At 46.7% G+C, this 27,859-nt stretch overlaps 1 protein-coding gene across 1 annotated transcript; it reads right to left on the reverse strand.

The window, feature by feature from the left end:
• Positions 1-6,079: 6,079 nt before the first annotated feature.
• Dctn6 (dynactin subunit 6) lies at positions 6,080-27,825 on the reverse strand. Its single transcript, XM_036166888.1, has 7 exons — positions 27,692-27,825; positions 20,596-20,660; positions 12,082-12,187; positions 10,546-10,634; positions 9,214-9,261; positions 8,113-8,255; positions 6,080-6,493 (listed from the first exon to the last, which is right to left on the reverse strand). The coding sequence occupies exons 1-7, from the start codon at positions 27,712-27,714 to the stop codon at positions 6,395-6,397; spliced, it is 573 nt and encodes a 190-aa protein (XP_036022781.1). The 5' UTR covers positions 27,715-27,825; the 3' UTR covers positions 6,080-6,394.
• Positions 27,826-27,859: the final 34 nt, after the last annotated feature.

Below are 27,859 nucleotides of genomic sequence, written 5' to 3' on the forward strand. Positions count from 1 at the left end.
TCTAAGAAAGAGCCCTCAGAATGAGAAGAGGCGGTGTCCGAGGGTGGGCTGAGAAATGAGAAGGGTTTCTCACCGCCTAAATCATCGTAAATGAAATTATATTACTGTAATCAGCAAAACCCAAGAACTAAAAAGCAAAACACCAGCTCAAAGTCCCAGCAGTTGTATGATGCTGGCCCTTAGAGTTTTGGGCAGACTGGCAGGGAGCCCCAAAAATGAGGTCCCTGTTTGGTTATTTCTTATCAAATTCAGTAAAAAGACCAAGTAGCCTTTTCTTTTTAAAATTTCCCTATTTTTATTTCATGCAGATGAACTTTATAGATTGAAAAGGTTAAATTCAACTCCCTTTCCCTCCCTAGCATCTAGTGAGCTCACTAAATTACGGAACCTGGATTTTAGAAGTCTTAATAAGACTTCCAAAGGCAGCACAGAGGATGATTCAGATTGCCATCTGTGGGGCCCAAATGTCATTTACTAGCTAAGGGACCTTTGGGCAGTTACCTAACCTCTTTATGCCTCTGTTTCCACATCTGCAAAATACAGGTGCTATTGGAAGAATTGAAGGCGTCAATATGTAGTAAATGAGCTGCCATGTGTATATAAGCTCCATGCAAACAAAATGGTTTGTTTGTTTGTTTTGTTTTTCGAGATACAGTTTTTCTGCTATCCTGGAACCCAGGCTGACTACCTCTGCCTCCCCAGTGCTGGAATTAAAGATGTGTGCTACCACGCCCAGCAAAGATTATTTTTATTATTTTTAATTATGTGTATAGAGGAGGCAGGGAGTGTGCCTAGGAGTGCAGGAGCCATTGAAAGCTAGAGGCACCAGATCCTCCTTGAGTTACAGTTAGAGGTGGTTGTGAGCTTCCTGACATGGGTCCTGGGAACCGAATTCCGGTCCTCTAGAAGGGCACTTCACTTTCTTACCTGCTGAACCATTTCTCTGGCAAGTGTAATAAACACAATTTTTTTTAAAGTCAGAGTTGACTAAATGCGTTTATTACTGTTAGGAATCCTTTAGTACTTTCAGGGGTCTCCCACTGAATATTATCCTTCAAGGCTTTGTTAATAACAATTCATATTAAGCCTTGACAAGTTAAACTGACATCTAATGAGATGTATGTTATATTTAGGGGCATTTCTAAACGGTGAGGCAAAAATATTTGTCTTGGTTCCTGCTGTTGAGTTCCACAAACTTCTGGAACTTACCATCTTGTGTACGCTGAGACCGGGGTCTGAGAATGATGCTTCAGCCCCACCCCACCAACTCCAAGGAGAGTAGAGGAGCCAGAAAGTGGACTGCCACCTCTCAGGTGGCATTCACTGAGCTTCCAGTTGACAACACACTGCCATGCAGGAGAATGATGCTCCAAGGAAATGAAGCCCCATTCCATCCCCACTCCACCTCTTACCTCGCTCACCTCTGCCACTCTGCTATTCCCAAGTTGTACCCTCTACAGTGGGTCTGGAACAGTGAGCATAACTCTCGTTCTGGTGGCTGTGATGAAACACCGTGGCCAAAAGTGACTTGGGAAGGAAAGGGTTTACTTGGCTTACCCTTCCACATTGATTAACGGAGCAGGAACCTGGAGGTAGGTTCTGATGTGGAGGTCATAGAGGGGTGCTGCTTACTGGCTTGCTTAGTCTTTCTTTCTTTCTTTCTTTCTTTCTTTCTTTCTTTCTTTCTTTCTTTCTTTCTTTCTTTCTTTTTCTTTCTTCCTTTCTTTCTTTCTTTTTCTTTCTTTTTTCAAGATTTATTTATTTATTATGTATACAGAAGAGGGCGCCAGATCTCACTACAGATGGTTGTGAGCCACCATGTGGTTGTTGGGAATTGAACTCAGGACCTCTGGAAGAGCAGTCAGTGCTCTTAGCCTCTGAGCCATCTCTCCAGCCCAGCCTTTCTTATAGAACCCAGGACCACCAGCCAGCACAGGGATGGCATCACCCGCAATGGGCTGGGCCCTCCCTCATCGATCACTAGTTTAAAAAATGCCTTACAACCGGATCTTATGGAGGCATTTTCTCAACTGAGGTTCCCTCCTTTCAGACAACTCTAGCTTATGCTAAGTTGACATAAAACTTGCCAGTATACCTCTCCTGGGTCCCGTGAGTCATTTAGGATAATTATTAAAGCCAGAGGGGTAATCGTAGGAACTCTGTATTGGGCAGCAATATGGACAGTTTTGTCCACTTGCAGCTAGCAAACAAGATAGAGACCGTCTTCAGTCTGGAGGGTCTGGGCCAATTCCAGACAGTGTCAGAAGTAAATTGAATCAAGACACTTAGTTGGTATTGGGGGAAAACTCTGCATGCTTTCTGTTAGAAGATACCCTATGATTGGGCTTCAGGGTGGTTAAGACAGAAGGTCTTGACCGTGTCATGAGCCATGATACGTAATAAGCAGCTGCTTTCCAAACTCATCTTCCCTACAGCATGGAGACCTTCAGAGAGATTCTGGATCAGTTTGAAAGGAAGCCAGTCACCGTGTCATGAGGACCCTCGAGTGGTCTAATGTGGTAATGAACTGAGGCTTCCTCTTGACGACCATGACCATGACATCGTGAAGCAGTTCCTACAGCCTTACTCATCTTCTGAGGATCGGAGCTGTGGCCCCTGACAGAAACCAAACCCAGCCTAGCCACCCAGATTCTGGCTCCTCAGAAACTGTGCAGTGACAACACCCATGCTGTTTGAAGCTACTGTTTTGGGGGCAATTTACCACACAGCACAGGCAACTGGTACAGTGGACATGATATGCAATATAAGTATTTTTCAGACTTGACACTTCAACTGGCAAAATCCATCCCCCCTGACTCAAGAGCTAGTGCCAACTGCATCAGGATGCAGGGAAAGAAAGTTTCTTTCTTCCCTGCCTGGTTGCTACCACAGCCAGGGTATGTTGGTCGGCTTATTCTACCATGGAGTTTACTGTCTAGTACTAAAGTGTCGTGACTCAGGGTCAGTGGGAGCATGCCACAGGAAGGCTGGTAGCCTACCTACAGAGGGGAGAGAGCAGCAGAATGTCTGAGCTTTGGTTGTTCGTCTTGCAGGGTCAGATACTACTTCACCAGAATATTCAGAGACTGGGAAACTCAAAGGCCCAAGGGCGACTCCACAGAAGCTGAATTCACACAAGATAAATGTAGAAGCCAGAGAGCTCCTCAGAAGATATAATGTGTGCACTGGATTCTACTCCTGGCCAGAGCTCCTTTGCAAGAAATCAAGTTCACAGTTGCACCTGAAACTAGAAGGTGGTCCAGTTAAGCCAGCAATTAATGCTTTAAAAAATAGTGTCTACATCTGAGGTATGTTCTCCTTCTCTCAAGCCACAGCTGGTCCTGTTGACATGAGAAAACTCTAGTTACAGAATGGCTTAGAGCTCCTGGGTTCGAGACCTCCCTTCATGGATAACACTACATTCACAGTAACATTCAGTTTCTCTAAAATCGATTTTTGGTAGATTGTTCACATTTTCTCATAACTCATAAATGAGTTACTATTCCTTCATAACCTACAGAAGGCTTCAGAGGCACCCAGGGTCTTCTCAGCACATCCCCCCCTCCCCCATCTTGATGGAGCCCAGGGCCTTATGCATGCTAGGCAGTGTTACACCCAGTCTTTACGATGCGTGAATTTGTTAAGCTGAACTCCAATCCTTACGGTCTCACTGTTGCTAACATGCTTCGAGCGGCCATTCTGTGGCACAGCAGAACCTGCCCGAACGTTTTAGAGCCAGCCTAGGGTTTCTCAGGTGGTACTTTTCACAAGCACCGACGACGGGGTTGGAAGCCTGCACTTCACGCCTTAAGCGGGTACTCTTACCTCCAGGCTCCAGCTCGGGTTTTACTCTTTGAGACAAGGACTCGCTAAGTCGACCAGGTTGGTTAGAACTCACAAGGTAGCCCTGGCAGACCTTGAACTTTCCATCTTCCCACTCAGCCTCTGGAACAGCTGAGGTTATACGGGCTGCACTACCAGCCCTGGCTCAGCTCTGTAATTTCTGATGTTCTATTGAATTTCCACAATCAACAGAATTATGACTTCACCGTCAGGCCTTGAAAAGGAAATGGCAGTTACCAAACGGGGTATCAGCAGCGCCATGTTTTCTTGTCCCCACGGCCTCGTTCAGCCTGCTCCAGCTGAGTGCTCCAGCCCCGGAGTCATGGATATTCCTACCAAAATCAAATCTCACCAGTATCAGAAATGTAAAAACTCAGTTCTAGTTCCTAGTCATGTGAAAATGAAGTATCAAGACAGTATCTTAGTATTTTACCATCTTCGTATTAAATTTTTTTTTTTTTTTTTTTTTTTTGAGACAGAGTAGCTCTGTGTAGCTCTGGCTGGCCTTGAACTCATAGAGATCCACTTGCCTCTGCCTCCTGAGTGCTAGGATTAGAGGCGTGTGCCACCACTGTCTGGCATTAATCTTGTAATTTAGTATCTTGGTATTAATGTTATTCACAAGCTGAAAAGTTATGTTCTATTAATTTTATGTACCACTTGTAGATGTAATTCTAAACAGTCTTATTAAATAAGAAACACAGAGCCAAATAAAGAGTTAAAAGCCCCAGAGGTCAGAGCAGTAGCTAAGCCTTTAGTTTACCAGGCCCTGCCGTCTTCCCCTGAGAAAAGAGACCTACTTCCTGTGTGTCTGTATTTTTTATTGACTTTCTGTTCTGCCTTCTCATTGGTTGTAAACTCAACCACATGACTTCCTCATCACTGCCTGTCTATACAGACCTCCAGGCCTCTATGGTTGGTAATTGAGATTAAAGGAGTGTGTCTCCATGCTGGCTGTGTCCTTGAACACACAGAGATCTGCCTGTCATGTGATCAGGATTAAGGACATGTGCTACCACTGCCAGACTTCTGCTAAATGGTTTGCTATTAGCTCTGACCCCCAGGCAACTTTACTTATTAATATACAAATAAAATCACATTTCAGCACAAAGAAAATCTCTCCATAACTACTGTATTGGATTATTAAGATATGAGAGGCTGTAGGTGTGGCTCAGTGGTAGAATATGTGTGCTCAACACATATGAGGTCTTTGGTTCAATCTACAGTCCTTAAGTTTTCACCCTCCACATAATTAGATAAGCAACCTTATGCATACTTACTAGTCAGTGATTAGTACTATTGTCAAAAGAACTTCATAAGCATGTCAAAATGTTTTAGTACTTATCTCCCTACATTTATTTCCTGTGTCTGTGTGTGCGCATCTGTGGAGGTCAGAGTAGACAGCTTGTGGGAGTCAGTTCTCTCCTACCATGTGAGCTCTGGGGATGGAACTCAGGTTACCAGACTTGGTGGCAAGTGCCTGGAGCTTCTGCACATTGAGCTATCCCTCCAGCCCCCAGCCTTCATTTTATTATCCTCAGAAACTCAGGAATACACTAAGCTAAGTGGTCATGTGCTTGCCATTTTAATCAGAGACAAATCCTTCCGAATGTACTTAAGGCTTCTCTTCCTGACTGCTTACCAAGAGAAGAAACATACAGCTCTAGAGTCGTTTAAAGCAGAGTGAGGCCTTACACTCAGGTGCTGCTGGATCTCACCTGCATCTTCAGACGTGAGCCTAGCCCATGCGAACCATCTTCCAGCCCTCATGGGTATTACAATTTGATTAGATGTATTCACCTTTTATGTGTGTGTTTTGCCTACATGTAAGTATGTGCCCCACTTGTACACCAGGTGTTCTCAGAGATTAGAAGAGGGTATTAGATCCCCTGGAATTGGAGCTACAGATGGTTGTGAGCCACCATGTGGGGGCTGGAAATCAAACCCAGCTCTTCTGGAAGAGCAGCCAGTACTTTTTTTTAATAATAATTTATTTATTTTTCTTTTATGTGCATTGGCATTTTGCCTGCATGTATGTCTGTGTGAGGGTGTCAGATCTCGGAGTCAGAGACAGCTGTGAGCTGCCATGTGGATGCTGGGATTTGAACGTAGGTCCTCTGGGAGAGCAGAGCCACTCTCCAGCTCCCAGTACTCTTAACCACTGAACCATTCTCCAGGCCCTCCTCCATTTTTAAAAAGCTATAAGTACACAGGAGGTAAAGGGAAGACTCTCAGCTTGGATGTATCATAAATATTCAGCCAGACTTTTATTTAGTTATGGTTATATTAGAATATAAACACATAACATGACATGTCATCATGGATGGTCTTTACATAATAAATGCAAGGCTAATATTTTGATCATAAAAGACAAACTGAGTCAAAAATCACCACAAGGACAAGAAACAATACACTCCACACAAATTATAAAGGTAGTTACAGTGGGACCCACCTCTCTCCATAACTCAAGTTTCCAACAGAAAGTCAATGGGATGTTAAACTCCCGGCCCGTTCAAAAGCCAGCAGAGACGGAGCACTACTTGACAACAGCTTAATTCTTAACTGGAGTCGAAGCTCCCTTCGTTGTCTTCTTTAGGTGGTGGTAATTGGGCAAGATTTTCATCAAGAAATCCAGCTGCAGTGTCTGGGGCTGAAGAGACAGATGGAAGATTGCAGAAAGCAAGGTCAACACTAGAGATGGAACCGTTTCCAGTTCATGGAGTTGAACATGATTTCACTCATGTGCCCGTTTGCTGTCTTAAGTCTGCAATGGTAATGTCAAACAATTTCACATAGAAAAACACATAGGAATTTCTGTTTATAGATTTTTATCTGGCTCCTAGACATTAGGAGTGCTTCTCATACACCCTGTGATGTCCTAGGCTGAGCTTTACTTCCTTGGGCCAGCACTTGAGGGACTTGTGAAAAGCAGGGATTCTAGCCTAGACACTGTGTCACAGAGTCTGAGGAAGCTGTCTTAATAAGGACCACCGTGTGATCGCCTGGTTACGGTTGGTGACGTCTGGGAGACGGTTGTACACTTCTGACATTAGACTTCGGACGTTCTTGTTCAAGTCCTTCTGATGGCCTTTCTCCAATTCTGCCTTTATTTCTCTTCCTTTACTCACTTTTGTTATTACACAAAAAGGTAATCTAAAAACTTAAATTTCCCCTTTCGCCTATGGAATACCAGTTCATAATAACAACAACAACGCCAAGACTACAAGAGAAGAGTACGCCATTGGGGCGAGGAGGCTGCCCAGTTGAGTGGCCTGTGGCTGGCTTAGCATGCATGAACCCCTGGGTTTGTTCTCAGCATCACACAAAGCAGGCAGTGTTGGTGCATGCCAGTAACCCAGCCCTAGGGAATTGGAATCAGAAGGACAGACGTTCAAGGTCATCGGTGGCTGTAAATTCCAGACCGACAGGGGCTATATTAAACTCTGAGAATGGGAAAGTAGAATAATCTAGAAAGAACTGGTTTTAATTTATGATTAAAAATATGGTTAAGAAAGGTCAAGTATCAAATGTCTTGAAAATATTTTCTTTGGGGGGAGGAAAAGGAAGCTCCAGAAATCTATACTGAGCATGCCAAGACCTGAGCTTTACAACTGCGGTCTGAACGTCTCCTGTCTAAGGGACGCTCAAGGCCTGGGCCTTTCATCTCCTAGTCAAGCATTAGTCTCGATTTGGGTTAGTAGGAGGGGATGATTTCTTGTAAGCCTGGGAAATATCTAAACATACTTCCTTTATTCATAAGCTGTGTTTATAATCCAGCTACACTTTCATAAACTAGGTTAGAAACCCAGTGTGATGTTTGTGGGGGTCATTCCTCATCTTGAAGATTTGTATTTTGGAAGTAAATCAGAATTGATATTTTTGGTGTGAGGGTCAAGGGTAAGGTACATCAAAATATCAATTCCAGATCCTCTTTTACACATTCTCTCTCTCTTTCTCTCTCTCTCTACACACACACACACACACACACACACACACACACACACACACACACACACACACACAGATTTTATATATTTGATTTTAATCTAAAGAATCATGAATGAACTGCAAATAAATTCAAATCTGGGGAATGTTTCTCTGATGTTTTACTCATTTGCCTTTGGAGATGGAACCCAAGGCCTTGCATGCTAATCACACCACTGAGTCACACCCGCAGCCCCTAATTATCTGCTGCCCATTGAGACAATCATATGGGACTTGGGGAGAGTCAGTGGCCCTAGACGACTCCTCTTAGAGAGGCTCCGGTACCTGCGGCCGCTCCGTCTGCACCCTTCGCAGGCAGTCGGCACTGTGGATCACCGTGTTCTCAGGAATGACTTCAAAAGTGTTTAGGTTGCAGCAGGCCCCGATGACACAACCGCTGGTCAAGATGACATTTCTGCCTATGTATGCTGTGGTGAGGACAGAGTCACAGCTTAAGACAAGTGAGTATGGACATTTCTCATTGTTTACACTTTCCCTTATGATCTTAGGTATAAAAGGACAAATAGGCCTTAAGAAGAAATTGAAAGGCAATGCCTAGGTCCAATGATCTCATAGACAGCACAGAACCAGGTGGTGTGTGTGTGTGGGGGGGGTTTATTAGAGTCCCTGCCAGCAGGCCGTGTGGCACTGTAAGTCAGTGGAAGCTCTCTGAGCGGGGAGTCTACCCTCCTTCTCAGCTCCCTTTAAGGAGCAATAGGTAATGAACATACAGTGCCGAGCACATGTCGACTCAGAAATACAGAGAGGCCAACAACAACAGTGATAGTTGGTAATGAAGACTAAAACTATTAAGCAAATTAATGGAAAGTACACTTTGTTATTTCAGAGAAGCAGCGTTCTCTTTCACATCAGTCAGGGCCAAGACAAAGCAGTGTTCTCTCTGAACCGCAGGCCAAGCGGTGGGACCTGGTTCCCAGCAGGGTGGGGACCTCACGTAATCCCCCGCCTGGCTCTAATTTTGATAAGTGGATGACATTTGTCTCTGAATGGCGAGGGTAAAGCAGTCCTGACATTAAAGAGAGCAATTCCTAGCGAAGCGGCCACTTGTCTCTCTCATCCCGCAAGCATGTTCATCCAACCGAGCACAGCCAACAGAGAGAGGAGTCCGGCTCAAGTCCTTCCAAGGAGCTTTAATCCAGCCCCTACTTAACCACACAGCTGGCCTTTTAACTTAATGCAGTTAGTTAGCCACCTTATCAGATGACCACATAACCAGGTTAGGCTCTTTTGAGGCAAAGTCTGAATCTGGCAATGACTCTGGTCCAATCCAGGCATGCCGCCTTGCTTGAACTTAGGTCGTTTCCCGGACATAACAAAGAGAAAGGAGGCAATTACTTTGACAATCAAACTCTGGCCACAGCTTACCTTTTGACTCAATGACATTATTATCTCCTATTTTCATGGCTTGGGAATCTGAAAGCCTTAATTAAGGAAATGCTTTTTCCCACGAATGCAGAGTGTCCTCACAGTGTACTGGGAACAGAGCTGTGAGAACAGCCAGCCGCACAGACTCAGCCTTGCCGGAATTCTTTGTTAGAGCCAATCTATAGCAAAGCTTTAATTCTCAAACACAACTATCTCCAGGTATAAACATACCACCCATAAGCCTTTACGTATTTTATTACATTGACTTGTGTACTGCATATATGGCTACATGTGTGTCTGAACATCCATGTGTGCCAGGTGTTTGTGTTTAGATCAATGACAAATTGAGGGAGTCATGAGCCATGTGGGATGGGGGATAGAGCTCGGGTGGTCCAGCCTGGTGTTCTCTCCCTGAGCCATGTGGGATGGGGGACTGAGCTCAGGTGGTCTAGCCTGGAGTTCTCTCCCTGAGCCATGTGGGATGGGGGACTGAGTTAGGGTGGTCCAGCCTGGTGGCAAGTGCTTTTACTGACTGAGCCACTGTGCCAGCTTTTACATCAAACAGGAGCTGGACTTAGCTTCTCAGTGTTTAATGCCCCCACCACGGTTATCTGTCATCAAGCAGGCCTAGTACATGACTTTCAAAGTGCTAAGATGTGTGCTCGTGAGTGCGTAAGTGTGCGAGTGTGCACGTCAGGGTCAGTATTTACCTGAGGGACTTTGTTTCCTGTGGTAACAGGAATCAAACACAACCCCAGTCCCAGAAAGATACATCTATCTCTTTCACTGTCTCCCTCCCTTGCCCCTTTCCAAGAAAAGATTTCTGTTTTTCATTTTTAATGATTTATTTTTCTTTTATGTGAACTGGTATTTTGCCTGCATGTGTATCTGTGTGAGAGTGTCAGATGCCCTGAAACTGGAATTATAAACAGTTGTGCACTACCATGGGGGTGCTGGGAATTGAACCCGGGTCCTCTGAAAGAACAGCCAATGCTCTTAAGCACTGAGCCATCTCTCTAACCCCCAGAAAAGCTTTTTTTTTTTTTTTTTTTTTGGTTTTTCAAGACAGGGTTTCTCTGTGTAGCTTTGCACCTTTCCTGGATCTCACTCTGTAGACCAGACTGGCCTTGAACTCACAGAGATCCACCTGCCTCCCGCGTGCTGGGATTAAAGGCGTGTGCCACTGCCGCCACCCAGCTAAGATTTCTTAACATACTACAAATGGCCCAGTCTATATATACTTTAAATATATGTGCTAGATAAGATGTATCAGTTTTTACATGGGGAGGAATCATCTAGGGAAGACTTGTAGCAGATTAATGCATAGGATATGACAGCCAACTTCAAACACGTTGTTGGTGCCAATGATCATAGGCTTGGGTTCTGGCTCCTCGGTGTCTGGGATGATATTGTCTGGATGACTGTAAAGAGAACAGACAAGTCAGCAAAGGCCAAGGACAGTCAATGGCTGCTACCCACTGCAGAGTTTGGATCAACTGTCTCAATTTTACCTGCACCAAGGTTAAAACCCACAGCTATCTTGCTCCTGAGGCAGGTGAATTACTTCTTCTCTGTGCTGGGGAAGGGAAGGCTAGCTTCTGAGATGAACAGAACTACAGAAATGTAAGAAGTCACGGATAGAAAAGTGACCTCAGAAGAGGGGCCAACCTCAGCACCTGGAAGGTAGAGGGACGTGGATCTCTGAATTCCCGTACAGCCAGGGCTATGGGGAACCCCTGTGCTCCCCCACCCCCAAATAAAGAGGGTATCGGATCCGCTGGAGCTGGAGTCACTGTTGGATGTGAGCTGCCCCATGTGACGGAGGAGAATCGAACTCAGGTATTCCTCAAGAACAGCAAGGGTTCTTACTACTGAGCCATTTCTCCAGCCTTCCCTTATTTCTTAAATTCTTCCTAACTGTACTTTCAGCCTGCTACAGCAGAATGAAAATCACGCCTAACTTGAAGATTTCTCACTCATCATAACCATTTAAAACTGTAAACAGACAGCCACATGGAACCATTATTTTGTGAGATGGGGTATCTAGTGAAATGTGTGGAAAATAAACCTCTGCTCTAAGAGGATGGCTTTATCTCTGACAGCTGACCTCTGCAGAACAGGCTGCTGGGAATGGACTCACACCCAAGCTGCCAAATAGAGAGCATTCATACTGAAAAAGAAAAAAGAAAAGAAGAGCGAGAGAGAAGGCTTCACGCCCTAAGAAACTCCCACATGACCTGTGCTAAGTGTCAGACAAATCACCTTTTATCATAGCTAAACATTCTCCCACACAAATTCCATACATTGTTGCTACAAATTAGGTAAAAGCTTGAATTTCTTGCCAAAATTTTATCTAGAAAATTTTATACACACTTTTGAAAACATACTGGGTATTGCAGCCCAGTTCACAAAGATTACACATGGTCTGACATCACATTTTTATCTTTAAAGTTTATGAATTGCTACAAGGATCCCACACTTTGTGAATGTAATTCTGGGTGGAACAGGGGAAAACAGTTAAATTCACATGTGGCCATCAAAAGAAATCCAACCAAAAACGTCTTCAGCATGGTAGCCACAACACGAGGGCACTGGATGGTGAGCCGAGAAACCATGAAAACGTGTCACACTGGACACTACTAGACCCAGGGCTGGGGGCTCTGGCTTTCTCACCTTGGGCAGTCTTTTAGTGGTCTGTTTTTGTTTTTTTCCCTGGGTTCCTCGTGTGCTTATGCTGGAAAGAGCCTTAACCCCCTTCTGTAGTTCTGAAAGAGTGCTCTCTCGAGCTCAGCAGGAGCTCGGCTCCTGCACAGCTGACATGGGAAGTTTCCCCGTGGCGCTCAGCACCTGTGCGTCAGTCTTACTCACGCATTGATGATGAGGGCCTGCTCTTCTATCAGGTTTCCTTCACCGATGATTATCGGCCCGGCCTCCGCAATAATTCGTGCTTTGGGGTGGATCACAGTCCGAGCGCCTGGGAAAGAGAGCAGGTGAGAAGTTACTGGTGTAGGCCACACTTCCCGCAGGAGGGTGAGAGGTGATGGAGGTGGGCGAGGCTGCTGGGAGGAACAGTTTCTAAGTCTGTGCCAGGCACCAGGCTAGGTACCTTACAAACACTATCTCTGGCTGTTATCGGCAGCGGTTAGTGCCAAATCCAGAGCCAAAATAAGTGGAAGGGCACAGGCAGCTGAGCCAGACAGTTCAGCCTCCAGCTCCAACCTCCTGTGACCTCATCAGGACATGGGGGTGACCGGAGCAGCAGTCCTGCGGGACCAAGGGAAGGGTTGGATGCGATGACGCTGAAGACAATGGGTGGGTGGCACATGGGCAGTGATAAAACTAATTGCCATCTTTTCTTTCAGACAGGCTGGGTACTCTGCTTATAACATAGAACGTCCATCTTGTACCACGTGATCAAGATTCTGTCCGTGGCCAGGCGGTGGTGGTGCACACCTTTAATCTCAGCAACTCAGGAGGCAGGCAGATCTCTGAGTTCGAGGCCAGCCTGGTCTACACAGAGAAGCCCTGTCTCAACAACAATTCTGTCCATGGGTAGACAGAAGTCTGGGAACACAGGGTCCACGTCAGCCTTGTTCCACTGTGGTTATCTGAGTGCAGGCATGCTCACTGGAAGCAGGCAAGACATGACATGGACAGTTCAAGTACTCAAGAGGACGGAGGCAAGGGGAGCTAAAGACGAATGCCGGGCCACTCAGACTGAGGCTGGGAGACCTGAGACACGTCCTGTCTCAATCTAAGGACAGAGGGAGAGCGCCCTTGGAGAGCACTTATCTGCCTTCAGGCCTAGTATTTTGGTGATAATGAAACCACGCAGAAGAAAACCTATCTTCCTTCAGCCTCACACCCACCTGCTCTTATCTCAGCATCTAAGCGAGTTTCCTTTCCTGTTTCCTGTTTTGTCTCTTACGGCGGGCTCCACTCTGGGTCCCTTGCTGGCCTGGCTCCTGCTCAGCCTCCTGAGTGCTGGATTATTCAAGGCTATCTCAATTTTAAACAGTGACAAGAAGTAACTCACTCAGAAAGGAAGGTGGACAGAAGGATCAAGGGGGTAGAGGTGACACTTCCAGGATTCTGTGATATAAACTGTTCATTTTTAAATAAAAAGTCACTATTGGCTTATAACAGGCAAGACATAATGCTGTATGTTACAGGGCAGCAAAAAACGAACCTGTGATGGGGCCAGGAGTGCAGCTCGGTTGGTGAGCATGTAGGAAGTATGTACAAGACCCCGGGTGGGTCCCCAGCACCAAATCTCTTACACACACATACACACACACACACACACACACACACACACACACACACACACACACGGGACAGGGCGGGGGTAGGGGTGGGGTGGGAGACAGAGACAGAGAGAGCACACAATCTAGTATAAACAGCATAACAGCCTTGATAACTCCCTGACACCTTCGCTATTCAGGATAGAAGATAGGGTTGCTGAGATCCTTGGGAAGATTCTCAAGTGGACCATGTGTGCCTTTTTCTTCTTATGTGTATCTGTACATGTCCATATGTACACACACCTATACACATAGATCTCCTTATTTATGAAATAAATACACAATCATTACTAAAAATGAAAGTATACAAGCACGAAACGAGAAGGTCGGTTTGTGAGCCCCACTCCTGAAGGGCATGCCTGTCTACAGTGCAGGGGACAGGTCCTGCAGACTAAACACCGTGGTATACCTGAGACCGGCAAATACCAGAGCATACAAAAATCACCAAGGAGTTTAAAAATAAATAAACCTTGGGGGAAAGCATTCAACTGCTCCTTTTTGATGGCTAAAAACACCTCACATTTCATTAACGCACTACCATTTACTCATTCTTACTAATGGTCGTCTAGACATCTGCAGTCTCCAGGCGCTCAACAATGCTATCACACATACTGGATTCTCCAAATTCCACATCTTGCAGTGGTACAAGCCAATGGAGAGCTGTAGCTCACACAATACAGATTGCTACTTTACTTCCAAATATTCAAAATATAGGGTCATAGTCTCCTTTAGGTTCTTTGTAGCTGGAGCCCAGCCAGTACCCACCCTTGTCTAGAAAGTCTGGACTGCGGGCTCTCACTCACAGGCAGCGTGCATGCCGGCGCTCTCTCAAGGGCCCATTTCACATCTATAAAAGGACGAGATCCTTAACAGCCTGTCTCACTGGATGGAAATGTGAGCTACAAGAAACAGTGTTTGAAAGGGCTATCACAGGACCTGACCTCCACTTATTCAGGTGAGATTCCGGGGCTGACAGGATGGTCCAACAAGTAAAGACACACTGCCAAGCTAGGGACCTGAATTCTATCCACATGCTGGACCGACCCCTCGGGGCTGTCCTCTGACTCCACATACTTGCACGCACAGACCAAACAATAAAACATTAAAAATGAGAAGTCCACTGTTTGCCACGAAGAGCTAAAAACTTCTGAAAAAGAAGCAAATGGTGAATTTAGGCCCTCAGGACAGAGCAGGGCCTGCTTTTCTCCTTTATTCAGGGATCCTGGGAATGGCTGTTAAGCACAGGAGAGACTTCCGGTTCGTACAGGGTTGACTGAGTAGGACACAGAGCTTGTCAGGGCTTGCTGTAAGCAGCCAGGGGTTCCAGGCCTCCTGCTGACCCTCAAGCTGCAGCTTGGACAAGAAGAACATGAGAGAAGCCAATGAGGATGGATTCCTCTAATAGACCTCTGGAAAGAAATGACACTGTTTTCTTTCAAAAATACTGACGTAGGACTGAGACAGCTCAGTCAGGATCCCTGCAGCTAGCTGCCTGCTGAGTTCTACAATACAAAAGGTAGGTGCCTGAGAGGGTCACCTGAGCTTGTCCCTGGCCTTGACATGCACATGAACCCTGGTATCCAAACACACCCTCCCATACACTAAATATGGGGCCACCTGTAACCCCAACACTTAGGTGGGAGGGAGCAAGAAGAGCTGAAGTTCAAGGCCATCCCAGACTTCACAACGAGTCGGGAGGCCAGCCTCAAAAAACCCAAACCAAAGAAGCAAAATAAAACAAAGTTATTATATAGCAAAACCAAATCAGAATAAGTATTTTTTGGAGGCAGAGTCTCACTATGTAGTGCTGGCTGGCCTGAAACACTGTATGAAGACCAAGCTGACCTTGAACTCGGAGATCCGCCTGCCTCTGTTTCCAGAGTGCTGAGATTAAAGGCGTGCACCACCACCACCGCCCAGCATCTGAGCAGTTTAATCTGGTGTTTTATTACTGCCGTTATTATTTGTTAATCATTAGTACTAACAGGTAACTGGAACACACACACACACACACACACACACACACACACACACACACACACACACACACAGAGTTTAAATGAGGCCTTTGATTTGGACACTACTGCCACCTGCTGGCATCACGGCCTAACTGCAGGCTGTGGCACACCGGGGCTGAAATAACCAGGGATAAACCAGTCTGCTTTGAATCGGGAGATGGAAGCAATTGTCGGGGCAGCAATAACTGAACAGTCCGAGAGTGCGCGAGCACAAAGCACAGGGGACAGCGAAGAGTGTGGTTTGGCAGTCCTAGCAGCCTCAGGGACAGCAGCGTGCTGGCTGGCAGGCCGTCTCCTCCGGGTTCCCCTGTGTATCAGGAAAGCTTTTATCTAGAATGGGTCTGATTTACAGCCATGTTTAAGGGTCTTGAAGTTAATAATGCTTAAAAAAAAAAAAAAAACAACTCCGTCCCCGTGCGGAGCCCTTTCCCATTGCGCTCTGGCGAGGACCTTCTTGGCGCTCCCCCTGGCAGGGCGGTCTGTGGGTCCCTACTGAGTGTGCTGAAAGCCTCTCTGGCTTATCTCCTTGTTTGGACAAATGTGTCTGGAGTCGGAGCCGCCGGAACTGGCGGATGAATTCTTTTTCTCAGCGGCTGGCTGGGCTTCCGGAGCAGGGCCAGGCAGACATTCCTGCAACACGTCTCCTTTTCCCTCATTTGGTAAAGGGCGCTCGCCACCTCTTCCACAGACAGCAATCCCTGGGTACAGTTTCATCTATCAATAAATAATTTTAAAGTAAACCCCAGCTCTTTTGAAAATCACCTCCCTTGACCAAGGCTTTGCTGGAGAAGGCTCCACCGGCGGGAGGGCTTTGGGGCTGAGTGCGCTCGGCGGGGGAGAGTGGCTAGCAGGGACAGTTTCCCACTGTGCCCAGTCTGTCGCTCCACTACTCATGCTCACAGCAGGAGTCCGCCCTCACAAGCACAGGGACGGGACACCACGGGGCCCTCCTCACGTGCTAGTCAGCTCTCCAAAGGAGGATTTGCAGAAAATGATGTTAGCTAAGAAACTGCGCTGGACTCTCAGTCTGAGCGCCCTCCAAGGAGGGCGTGGGGAGGTGGGGAGGTGGGGAGGTGGGGGCGCTTCCCCAGGGCTGTAAGTCAGAGCACTCCGGACAAGGGCTAGACTGTGGAGATCCACCCCGACACCCCTCCCTGTCCTACGCTGCCCGCCTTCCCTGCTCCTTTCCAGACAATGTGCTGTAGGCAACCTGACATATACACACCTGCTTCACATTTTAATCAATTTCACTGATGGAGCAAACAACTGAATTCCTAGAAAACTGCAGATCTGTTTAAGGGGCCAAAAACTTGAAACATGGCAAAAACAACCAACCAACTGGAAAAAACAAAACAAAACGAAACAACAACCAAAAAAAAAAAACAAAACAAAAAAAAAACCCAAAAAACCCTGCCCTCTCCAAACTAGTAAAGGTGTAAAAAGTCCACACGTGGAGGACCCCAACAGTGGACCAACAGAACCCCATTTCTGTTTACTGCTCTCGAGCTCTCTGGTAAGCAGTTTATCAAGTGCCCAAACCGCCAACTCCACAGCACAAGGGAAATACAGCAAGTTCAGCAGAAACTTGAGCAAAACAAAACAAAAAGCTTTAAAGGAAAACCAAGACCTGGTGGGGGAGCTGGAACCAGAAAACTCTGCTCCGGTTAAACTTTATAACTGTGTCTCTCAGGAGGGTTTGAATCAGGGGTGTTATCTCAAAAAAAAATGAACAGCTGCCACAGATGAGATAATGTAATAAACGACAGAAACAGTTATCTAAGCACAAACTCTGGAAACCCCTATTTATAGACACAACTAAAGAAACAGAAGGTTTGAGTACCGGGTGGGGGGAAGATAAAAAATATTCATAACAAATATGAGATAAAACTGTGGGAGACAACATCGTGTAACTACATCACTCTTTGCCTCTTTTCCTTGCTTTAAACAGAACTGCTTGCTAGGCAGTAGTGGAGCACGCCTTTCATCCCAGCACTCAGGAGGCAGAGGCAGGTGGAGCTCTGTGAGTTTGAGGCCAGCCTGGTCTACAGAGTGAGTTCCAGGACAGCCAGGGCTACACAGAGAAACCCTGTCTCAAAAAAAACCAAAAAAACAAAAACAAAAAACCCAAAACCAATAACAAAAAAACAAAACCAACCAACTAAACAAACAAAAACAACCAGAATTGTTTCTAAAATAAATGTAAGCATATTCAGAACATGTCTGATGACAAGCACCACTATATGTTTGTAGTTTATATACACACATACATAACATACACAAAACAATTCACTGTTGATAAACATCAAATCATTCTAGCTTTTTTTCCTTAAAGATTTTAAAAAATCATTTCTGAGGGGGTACGTATGAACATGATCAAAATACATTGTATAACGTTCTCAAAAGAGTAATAAAACTATTTTTTAACCACTTCTTAAGGCCAGGTGTGGTAGTACATGCTTTTAATCCTAGCACTTAGGAGGTGGAGGCTGATGGATCCTTGCGGGCTCAGGCTAGCCTGGTAAAGCAAGACTGTCTCAAAACTTGTTATCTCTTACTAAAAATCTGTAAGACAGACCATCTTACATGTTTAATATTCTATCTGTATACTATCAACAAGTGACCAAATGTCAGACCAAAGTGACATTTCAACCCTGTCTTTGGGGGCTGGAGAGAAGGCTCGGCACACACACACACACACACACACGACTGCTCACAACTCCAGATGTGTGTCTCCAGTTCCTCTGGTCTCAGCTAGCACTGTGCACAAACAGTACGCAGACACACAGACATGCAGACAAAAATACATACATATAAAATCACAGTCTTTGCTTACACAACCCCAACATTTGGGGAGGTGGACGACAGGGGTTTGTAGAAAGTGAGGACACAAACAGTGGAAACTAGAGGAGCAGGAGGGGACTGTGCTAAGTGCAGACCCTGGTGCCCAACCCCAGGAAGGGCCGCTGCTGGCTTTGCGCGTGGGAAGTCCCATCAGCTGCTGTAGTCCCGGAAGGCTGTGGGATCTAAGTTTACAGCCCAGCTCCACCTCCCATCCTCTGCCTCCTGAGTGGGGATAAAGCAAGGCATCAGCTCTCACGGCCAGGCCTTCTCAGCTGGACAGGCTGCGATGACTGATCCCTTCTTAAACTATGAGTCTGACACCTCCATCCTTTCCTCTTCTTGTTCTGGAAGTTTCATGTGTGTGTTCATCCTCTGGATAGATCTATTCTATTCTCTCTCTCTCTCTCTCTCTCTCTCTCTCTCTCATTTTTCGAGACAGGGTTTCCCTGTGTAGCTCTGTGCCTTTCCTTGGTAGCCCAGGCTGGCCTCGAACTCACAGAGATCCACCTGCCTCTGCCTCCTGAGTGCTGGGATTACAGGCGTGCGCCACCACCGCCTGGCTCCTATCCTCTCTCTTTATGTATTATATAGTACTATCATAAGCTGATTATTTAAGATGAGAAGGAATTAGAAATGCAAGGGAAGTTTTCCATAGTTGACGCACACATGACTTCAGTCTTTTCTTCTAATTATAGAACACCTTGCCGAGTTATGATGAGAGCCACGGACACTGGAGCCAGCGGGGAGTAACAACATGGATGTGCCTCCCAGTGGGTCCCGGCTCACACTTTCTCCTCATGGGAAGTTTGCACTGACGACAGAAAGTTAGGAGAACTGAGAAGAAACAGAGCGATCTTCCAAATTCTGTTGGCTTAGAATCAGTCAACAGGTCATGTTTTAAACCAAGTCCCCCAATGGTGGCACGGTCTTCACTGGAACCATAAGACAGGACACATAAACTGGCTGAGGGCTTCAACTTACTAGAAGGGAAAATGACTTTTTTTTTTTTTTCTTTTTTTGGCCATTAGAGAAACTATTGTCAGGCCTGGTGAGGCATGTCTTTAATCCCATACTCAGAAGCTGAGGCAGGTGGATCTCTGTTGAGTTCGAGGCCAGCCAGAACTGCACAGTGAGACCGAAAACCAACCAAACCAAGGCACTGTTGTTGTGAGGGAACAGAAATACTACTGTGAGAGTGTGTGTGGTACACGCACGCTGTGGCTAAGGAGGAGCATTGCAAGGATCCAGTGTCTGGGAAACAGATTGTACAAAAAGAACTGCGTCGTAGACATGGCACTGGGGACTCAGCCATGCATGTAAGTTACCTGCCACATGCTGGGCTGGCTTGATCTGGGCGACGGCTCTGACTTCTGGCAAGGCTGTACCGTGAGAGTTAACCCTAACAACGGGAAACTCTCTGAGCTTTCACCCCCATTCTTGCTCTGCATGTGACAGAACCACTAATTGCCATCCAGTGTCACTCTCCTCTTCTTGCAGTAGGACCCCGACTTTATTAGGGGACAGTGCAGCCCATGCTGCATCCATGTCCTAGCCTTGAGACACGCGGGAGAATGGCTGTGTGGAACTTACGGGAAGGCTCTTTAAACGGACAGCACTCATCTGGACCACAGGGACCCTTGTTCATAGCCTCCCTCCTTGGTGCGGTAAGGGCTGAACAATCAGTGACCTCCAACTTCCTATATGCGTCATTGGACCTCTGCATGTCTAAGCCACCCCGCAAGCCATGCTGCTGAACCTGACGTGGTTATGTACAGTTCCACAGACGGGAAAGACTCGGGAGGGCAGAGAGGCTGAGTGACACGTCCAAGGTAACCCACAGAAATGGCAGGTGACCCTGGGCCTGTGGACTCCAGGGTCCATGCCGGTAAGAGAGCAAGACCCACAAAGGCAAGTTCTTTGTTCGGCTCACTGCTATGGCTCTGGAGTTCGGCAGTGCTTGGCACATCCAAGGTGAACTACAGCTCTCTCTCAAATCAAGCAGTGTCCAAGCCACACTCAGATTCACACATGGCCTCCATCACACTTAAACACTTAACAGGAAAAAAAATTAACTAAAAACAGACGGAGGAGAGAGGACTTAGAGGTGAAACACTAAAATCCATGGCACAGACTACATCAGGTCTTGAGAGGCAACACTGATCATTTTCTTACCTATGGTCACACTAGGTCTTGAGAGGCAACACTGATCATTTTCTTACCTATGGTCACATCGCCTCTGATTTCACTCTCTACACACACCACGGCTCCAGGGGCGATCTTCACACTGTAGAAGACAAAGGTGACACTCATGCCGGGTCTGGTTCACTTTAGCATGGGCTGGTGAGATGGCTCCACAGACAGAGCACTGCCCTGTGCAAGCCTTACCACATGAGTTCGAGTCTGGGAACCCAAGTTAAGAAAATGAAAATTTACATGTATTGTTACGGAAGGTGTGTTGGGGCCAGCAAGATGGCTGGCTCAGTGGGGTATGGAGCTGATTAAGGAGCTTACTGCCAAGCCTGTTGACCTGAGTTCAATCCATGGGTCCCACATGGTGGAAGGGGAGAGAGACAACTCCATGTATTGTCCCCTGACCTCCACATGCACACTACTGCATGCATATAGCCCCATACATGTAAATACTCACAATAGAAAATAAATAAATGTGTACTGTTACTTTTGTGTTGTAGAAATGAGCACCTTGACCACAGCAGTTTGTGGAAGAAAACATTTATTTTGGCTAAGAGTCCATCATGGGGTGGGAAATGGAGGGGAGAGATGGCTCAGTGGTTAAGAGCACTGATTACTCTTCAGAGCACCCACATGGCAGCTCACAACTGTCTGTAGCTCCAGTCCCAGGGGCTTCACAGATATACATGCAGGCAAAACACCAATGCACATAATATAAAAATAAATAAACCTGCTAGGTGGTGGTGGCAGCGATGCATGCTTTTAATCCCAGCACTTGGGAGGCAGAGGCAGGTGGATTTCTGTGAGTTCCAGGACAGCCAGGGCTACATGGAGAAACCCTGTCTCGAAAAACAAACCAAACCAAAAAAGAGTTCATCACGGTGGGGAGTCGGGCAGCAAAACAGGAAACTGAGACATCACACCTTGCACTTGGTTCACCTCAGACAGAGACTGACAGACAGAGACTGAGTATATGCAAGCAACTGGAAATGTCAAGAGCCTTTGAACTCTCAAAGCCCTCCAGCTGGTGTGGAATATTAGCTTAAGATGTGTTACATTCGTTGATGCTGTGGAACATTTGTTTAATGATGCAAAGATGTGTTGCATTCTTTTATGTTGCATTTGTTTAACTCTGTGAAGCTGTGTTACTGTGCCTGTCTAAAACACCTGATGGTCTAATAAAGAGCTGAACGGCCAGTAGCAAGGCAGGAGAGAGAAATAGGTAGGGCTGGCAGGCAGGGAGAATATATAGAAGAAGAAATCTAGGGAAGAGTGAGGAGTGAGAAAAGGAGAAGGAGAGGAGAACACTGGGGGCCAGCCACCCAGCCAGCCACAGAGTAAGAAGGAAAGAAAGATATAACAGAGTAAAGAAAGGTAGAAAGCCCAGAGGCAAAATGTAGTTAAGGAGAAACGGGATGATTTAAGTTAGAAACAAGCCAAGCTAAGGCTGGACATTCATAAGTAAGAATAAGTCTCTGTGTATTTATATGGGAGCTGAGTGGTAGGCTCCCAAAGAGTAAAAAAACCCCAACTTCCTCCTTTGAGGCCACACCTCCAAAACCTTCCTAAATGGACCAACAGGGGACCAAGTATTCAAACACATGGGCTTACAGAGGACAGTGTCATTCAAACCACTAAAAATAATAATAAATGTTTTTAATGAAGCGATGTTGACTGTAGTTAAGAAAAAGATTTAAAAAATTCATAGAAAAAATGAGAAATCAATGTTAAGAGGGTTTAATTATGGGCCTCTCAAGCAGCACAGTCCAGTAGGCCAAAATCACATATACTTCTACACACATAAGCAAACAGCTTTGGATCTTTTCTTTGAATTTAAGATCGGCATTGAGTCTAAACAAGAAGCTAACTGCACCCCCCCCCAGGTGTCCATCAATGGGGGCTGTTTAAGAAGCTAACCGCACCCCCCCCCAGGTGTCCATCAATGGGGGCTGGTTAAGAAGCTAACCGCACCCCCCCCAGGTGTCCATCAATGGGGGCTGGTTAAGAAGCTAACCGCACCCCCCCCAGGTGTCCATCAATGGGGGCTGGTTAAGAAGCTAATCGCACCCCCCCAGGTGTCCATCAATGGGGGCTGGTTAAGAAGCTAATCGCACCCCCCCAGGTGTCCATCAATGGGGGCTGGTTAAGAAGCTAACCGCACCCCCCCCAGGTGTCCATCAATGGGGGCTGGTTAAGAAGCTAACTGCACCCCCCCAGGTGTCCATCAATGGGGGCTGGTAAAGAAGCTAACCGCACCCCCCAAGGGTCCATCAATGGGGGCTGGTTAAGAAGCTAACCGCACCCCCCCAGGTGTCCATCAATGGGGGCTGGTTAAGAAGCTAACCGCACCCCCCCCAGGTGTCCATCAATGGGGGCTGGTAAAGAAGCTAACCGCACCCCCCCATGTGTCCATCAATGGGGGCTGGTTAAGAAGCTAACCGCACCCCCCCCAGGTGTCCATCAATGGGGGCTGGTTAAGAAGCTAACCGCACCCCCCCAGGTGTCCATCAATGGGGGCTGGTTAAGAAGCTAACCGCACCCCCCCAGGTGTCCATCAATGGGGGCTGGTTAAGAAGCTAATCGCACCCCCCCAGGTGTCCATCAATGGGGGCTGGTTAAGAAGCTAACTGCACCCCCCCAGGTGTCCATCAATGGGGGCTGGTAAAGAAGCTAACCGCACCCCCCAAGGGTCCATCAATGGGGGCTGGTTAAGAAGCTAACCGCACCCCCCCAGGTGTCCATCAATGGGGGCTGGTTAAGAAGCTAACCGCACCCCCCCCAGGTGTCCATCAATGGGGGCTGGTTAAGAAGCTAACTGTGCCCCCCCCATGTGTCCATCAATGGGGGCTGGTTAAGAAGCTATGGTATGAACTAATAAGCACTGGTCAATAGAGCACTGTCTTATGCAAAGGTTTTGACATGGTAGGACACGCCTGTAATCCCAGCAGTGGGGAGAACAAGGCAGGAGGACTGAATTCAAAGCCAGCCTGAGCTACACAGAGCAAGAAAAGAAGGAAGGGAGGGTGTGAGGGAGGAAGAGGAAGGAGAGAGGAAAATGGAGGGGGCAGACAGGAGGGAAGAAAGAACAGGATTTGGGATGACTTCCAGACTACCTGGCTAAGGAACACGGCAGAGCCCCTCAAATTGGCAGTATGTAAATGGGGTGGTGGTGGTGGTGGTGTACGTTCTATTTAATAGGCAGCAAAGCGACAGGTCAGAAATGCAAAATTAGCAAATACTTCTCTTTAATCTCTAACAGCAAATGTATGTTTTAAAGCTACAAACCAACTAAAAAAAATTATAGTACAAGCTGTTTAAAGACAAAGTTTGAGTCTTAAAGACAATTTCCACGTAACCTACTGGTGCTTTTGGATACTCAGCCACGATCAAAACTCTTGCTGATCGCTACCAAACAGGTGCCAGGAGACCATGCCTCTTCGCCTTATTCCCAGTGTTGGAGGAAATAAGTTTAGTTCTATAAGCCACAAGTCCTGGAAACTCTCTTAAGCCTGGAGTTTCAGGCTCTAAGCAGAGTGTGAGGACCCTGGTAAGTCAAACAGTGGAACCTTTGCAGGTGGCCACAGCAGAGCTGGCTCTGCAGGCGCCCTGCTTATATCAATTCACCTTTTTTGGCGAGGTTTTATTATTCATGCGTATATTTATGTAGATAACACAAACGATTAATGCTATTTTATACTTGTGTTTCAAGCCTTTTTTTTCTTTTTCTAAATAAAAACAGACTGTAAGAAAAAGAGGACTGTGCAATTTTTTTTGAATACAGCTCTATGATGTCTCTGGGATGGCAGACAGGGATGGATAGTGGCTGCCTGCATGAAGACATATTGTCAATGACCTTGACAGGAGATACAGCCACCAACTTCACTTGAACAGTACACAATCCATCCAGGGAAGTCAGGGCAGGGACTCAGGCAGAAGTGTGAAGCAGAAACCAGGCAGGAGGCTGCTAACTGGCCCAATTTCTAGTCCTTTCTTAAACAGCACAGGCCTGCCTGACCACAGGTGGTACTGCCCCCAGTGGGCCGAAGCCTCCCATATCAATCCAGACCCTCTCTCACAGACAAGAACAATTCTGATCCGGGTAATCCTTCAATTGGGGTTCCTTCTTCCCAGGTGAGGAAAACTAAACGGGACATCAACTCTAGAATTTTTATAGATGGTCAAATGGAAATGCATACCAGAAATTTCTTGAAGCAAAGTTCATTCCTGGGAATTCACTGTTCTGTTATCAGTATCCTCAGCAGTTAGCTGAAGGTTGCCCAGAAACACCCTGCTCTCTAGTCCTTTGTCCAGCGATAACTGAACGACTCTCTGTGGGCGGCCTATCATTATCTATTTATTATTTGGTTTGGTTTTGTTGTTGTTTGTTTGTTTTTTTGTTTTTGAGACAGGGTCTCAATATAGCCCTGGCTGCACGGGACACTCACTATGTAGACCAGGCTGGCCTCCAACTCAGATCTGTAAATTCACCTGTCTCTGCCTCCTGAGTGCTGGGATTAAAGGTGTATGCCATCACACCCGCTTTTCAGTGTCCTATATTACTTTTCATTTAAAGTGGCTTTGGTGTCAAAATATAGCACTGTTTAAAGCTCTGGTCAAATAAGCTAATTTATAACATGTTACGGAATAATGTTTTTGTAAACTGTGAAGACTTGTCACTTGGATTGGTTTAAAAAAAGCTGGGGGCTGGAGACATGGCTAAGAGGCTAAAAGCACTGACTGATCTTCCAGAGGTCCTGAGTTCAATTCCCAGCCACCACATGGTGGCTCACAACCATCTGTAATAAGATCTGGTGCCCTCTTCTGGCCTGCTGTCATAAGTGCCAGCAGAACACCATATACATAATAAATAAATCTTTAAAAAAAAAAGCTGAATGACCAGTAGCTAGGAAGGATTTTTGAGGCAGAGAGGACTCTGGGAAGAAGCTGAGACAAGAGGAGACTAGAACAAGCAACATGGGAATTACAAAGTAAAGGTAGTAAAGACATGAGACAGAAAGCAAATTGGGCTAGTTTATAAAAGCTAGTTAGAAACAAGCCTAAGCTATAGGCCGTGCTTTAATAAGTCTCCTTGTTGTGATTTGGGAGCTGGCTGGTGGAACAGAGAAAGACTCATTACAATAACCACCGCCTCCCTCATCCCCCAGGGTTCCACTATGTAGCCCTTGTTGGCACGGAACTTGCTATGCGGACCAGGCTGGCTTCATATTCAGAGATCCTGCCCCTGCCTCCCAAGAGCTGGTATTGAAGTTATTTAATACCATGCCTAGCTTCCATAAACTCTCTCATTTCCTGTCATGACTTGACGCCTTCAAATAAGTAAATAACGCTCACTCTCATGCAGTAAGCATTATGAGCAACTAAGGGTAGAAGAGATTCCAAGATTCTAAACCTTGTCTTAGTTTGGGTTTTTATTTCTGTGAAGAGACGCCATAACCATGGCAACTCTTATAAAGAAAACAATTAATTGAGGAGGCTCCCTTACAATTTTAGAGTTTCAGTCAATTATCATCATGGTGGGGAGCATGGCAGCATGCAGGCAGAGGTGGTGCTAGAGCTGAGACTTCTGCATCTTTCAGGCAACAGGAAATCAACCGATACACTCAGCAGTATCCTAAGTATAGGAAACCTCAAAGCCCGCCCCCACAGTGACACATTTCCTCTAACAAGGCCACACCCACTTCAACAAAGCCTCGCCTTCTAATAGGGCCACTCTCTATAAAATCATGAGATTATGGGATTATGGGGGCCAATTCCATTCAAACGACCACAGCCCTACTTAATACCCTAAAGAGAAACCCCAAGTACTGTTTATGGCCATCAAAACATTTCTCTGGGAGGCAGGACATAACTATTAATAAATTTATTATGAGATCAACTGGTTATAGTAGGAAACATGTTTACTAACATCTCCCCACGGATCCATTGCACCTTGTAAGGGTGGGTGGTGGGACACAGTGGGAAGCAGGCAGCTAGGAGATGGGTATTCGGACCTAGCAAATGACAAGCCAGGCTCTCGCCCTCTGACGGCTGTGTGCATGTATACTGTTGTGCAAGTGATACAGTGATGCTTATAGCAGATCGGTTTCTCTTTAGCTTACGATAAAGGTGACAGATTGCCTGCACAAATCGAAGAAAACGTTAAATTTTAGTTTATGGCACTGGATACAACAAGGGTTTTGTTAAGTCGGCAGAAGAGTTGGACAGAGGAAGGGAAGGGAAGGGAAGGGAAGGGAAGGGAAGGGAAGGGAAGGAAGGAAGGAAGGAAGGAAGGAAGGAAGGAAGGAAGGAAGGAATCTCGGCCTAGTTTGGCTCAAGATATTAGTCGCAGCACAAAGGAGGTAGAGACAAACCAATGCCTGTGAGTTCAAGGCCAGCCTGCTTTACATAGAGAGTTAAAAAAAAAAAAAAAAAAGCTAGGGCTACATACATACTGAGAACCTGTCTCAGGAAAAAGAGAGAGGGAGTGTGTGTGTGTGTGTGTGTGTGGGGGTGTCTTTAAAAAATTACAAAAGGCTGGGTGGTGGTGGTGCACGCCTTTAATCCCAGCACTCGGGAGGCAGAGTCAGGTGGATCTCTGTGAGTTCGAGGCCAGCCTGGTCTACAGAGCGAGCTCCAGGGCAGGCACCAAAAACTACACAGAGAAACCCTGTCTCCAAAACAAAACAAAACAAAACAAAACAAAACAAAAATTACAAAAATGGCTGACACCGAGGGTGCTCAACAGAGCTGCCGTTGCAGACGGTTCTGTATGCTTTTATGTCAACCCTGCAGACTCTTCCTACCGCCAGTCCCCATCTGTGAAGACGGTGACCGAGGCGGCCACAGCTCCGGGCCCCCGGCTCTCAGTCAGGGCCGATGGGGCGGCTTGTCGCTCGCAGAGTCCCCCGGAGCCCGGTCGGAGAGTCTACACAGGGGTCCTGGGGTCGGGGGGCCGGGGGTGTCAAGGCACAAGCCCTCCCCGCCCCCACCCCGGAGGACGCCGGGCGTGGCACTCCGGAACCGGACACCTAAACGCCGTCCCAGTCCCCCCCCCACGCTGCAACCCGAAACAGGTTCTGCCCCTTCGGGGAGTGAGAGCAGGCTTCGGCCGAGCAGCATACGCACCTCTTTTGAGTTTTCTCCGCCATCGTCAGGCCCGGGTCTCAGGAAGAGCCGAGATCGACCCGGCAGGCCTGCCTGGCGAGAGCGATGACCTCGACACCCAATTGCAGAGCCTGGCTCGGCCGGGAGGGGCGGGGCCTGAGAGATCGCGCTTGCGCACCGCGGAGGGTT

Source organism: Onychomys torridus, chromosome 17 (assembly GCF_903995425.1).
Source record: "Onychomys torridus chromosome 17, mOncTor1.1, whole genome shotgun sequence".
NCBI lineage: Eukaryota > Metazoa > Chordata > Mammalia > Rodentia > Cricetidae > Onychomys > Onychomys torridus.

Coding starts and splice junctions, on each gene's coding strand:
- Dctn6 (XM_036166888.1), bottom strand. CDS start 27,714: ATGGCGGAGAAAACTCAAAAGAG. Junction 9,262..10,545: donor CGTGTTTGAAGTTGGCTGTC/ATATCCTATGCA, acceptor TAAGGCTTTCAG/ATTCCCAAGCCATGAAAATA. Junction 6,494..8,112: donor TGCAGACGGAGCGGCCGCAG/GTACCGGAGCCT, acceptor CTGTCTCTTCAG/CCCCAGACACTGCAGCTGGA.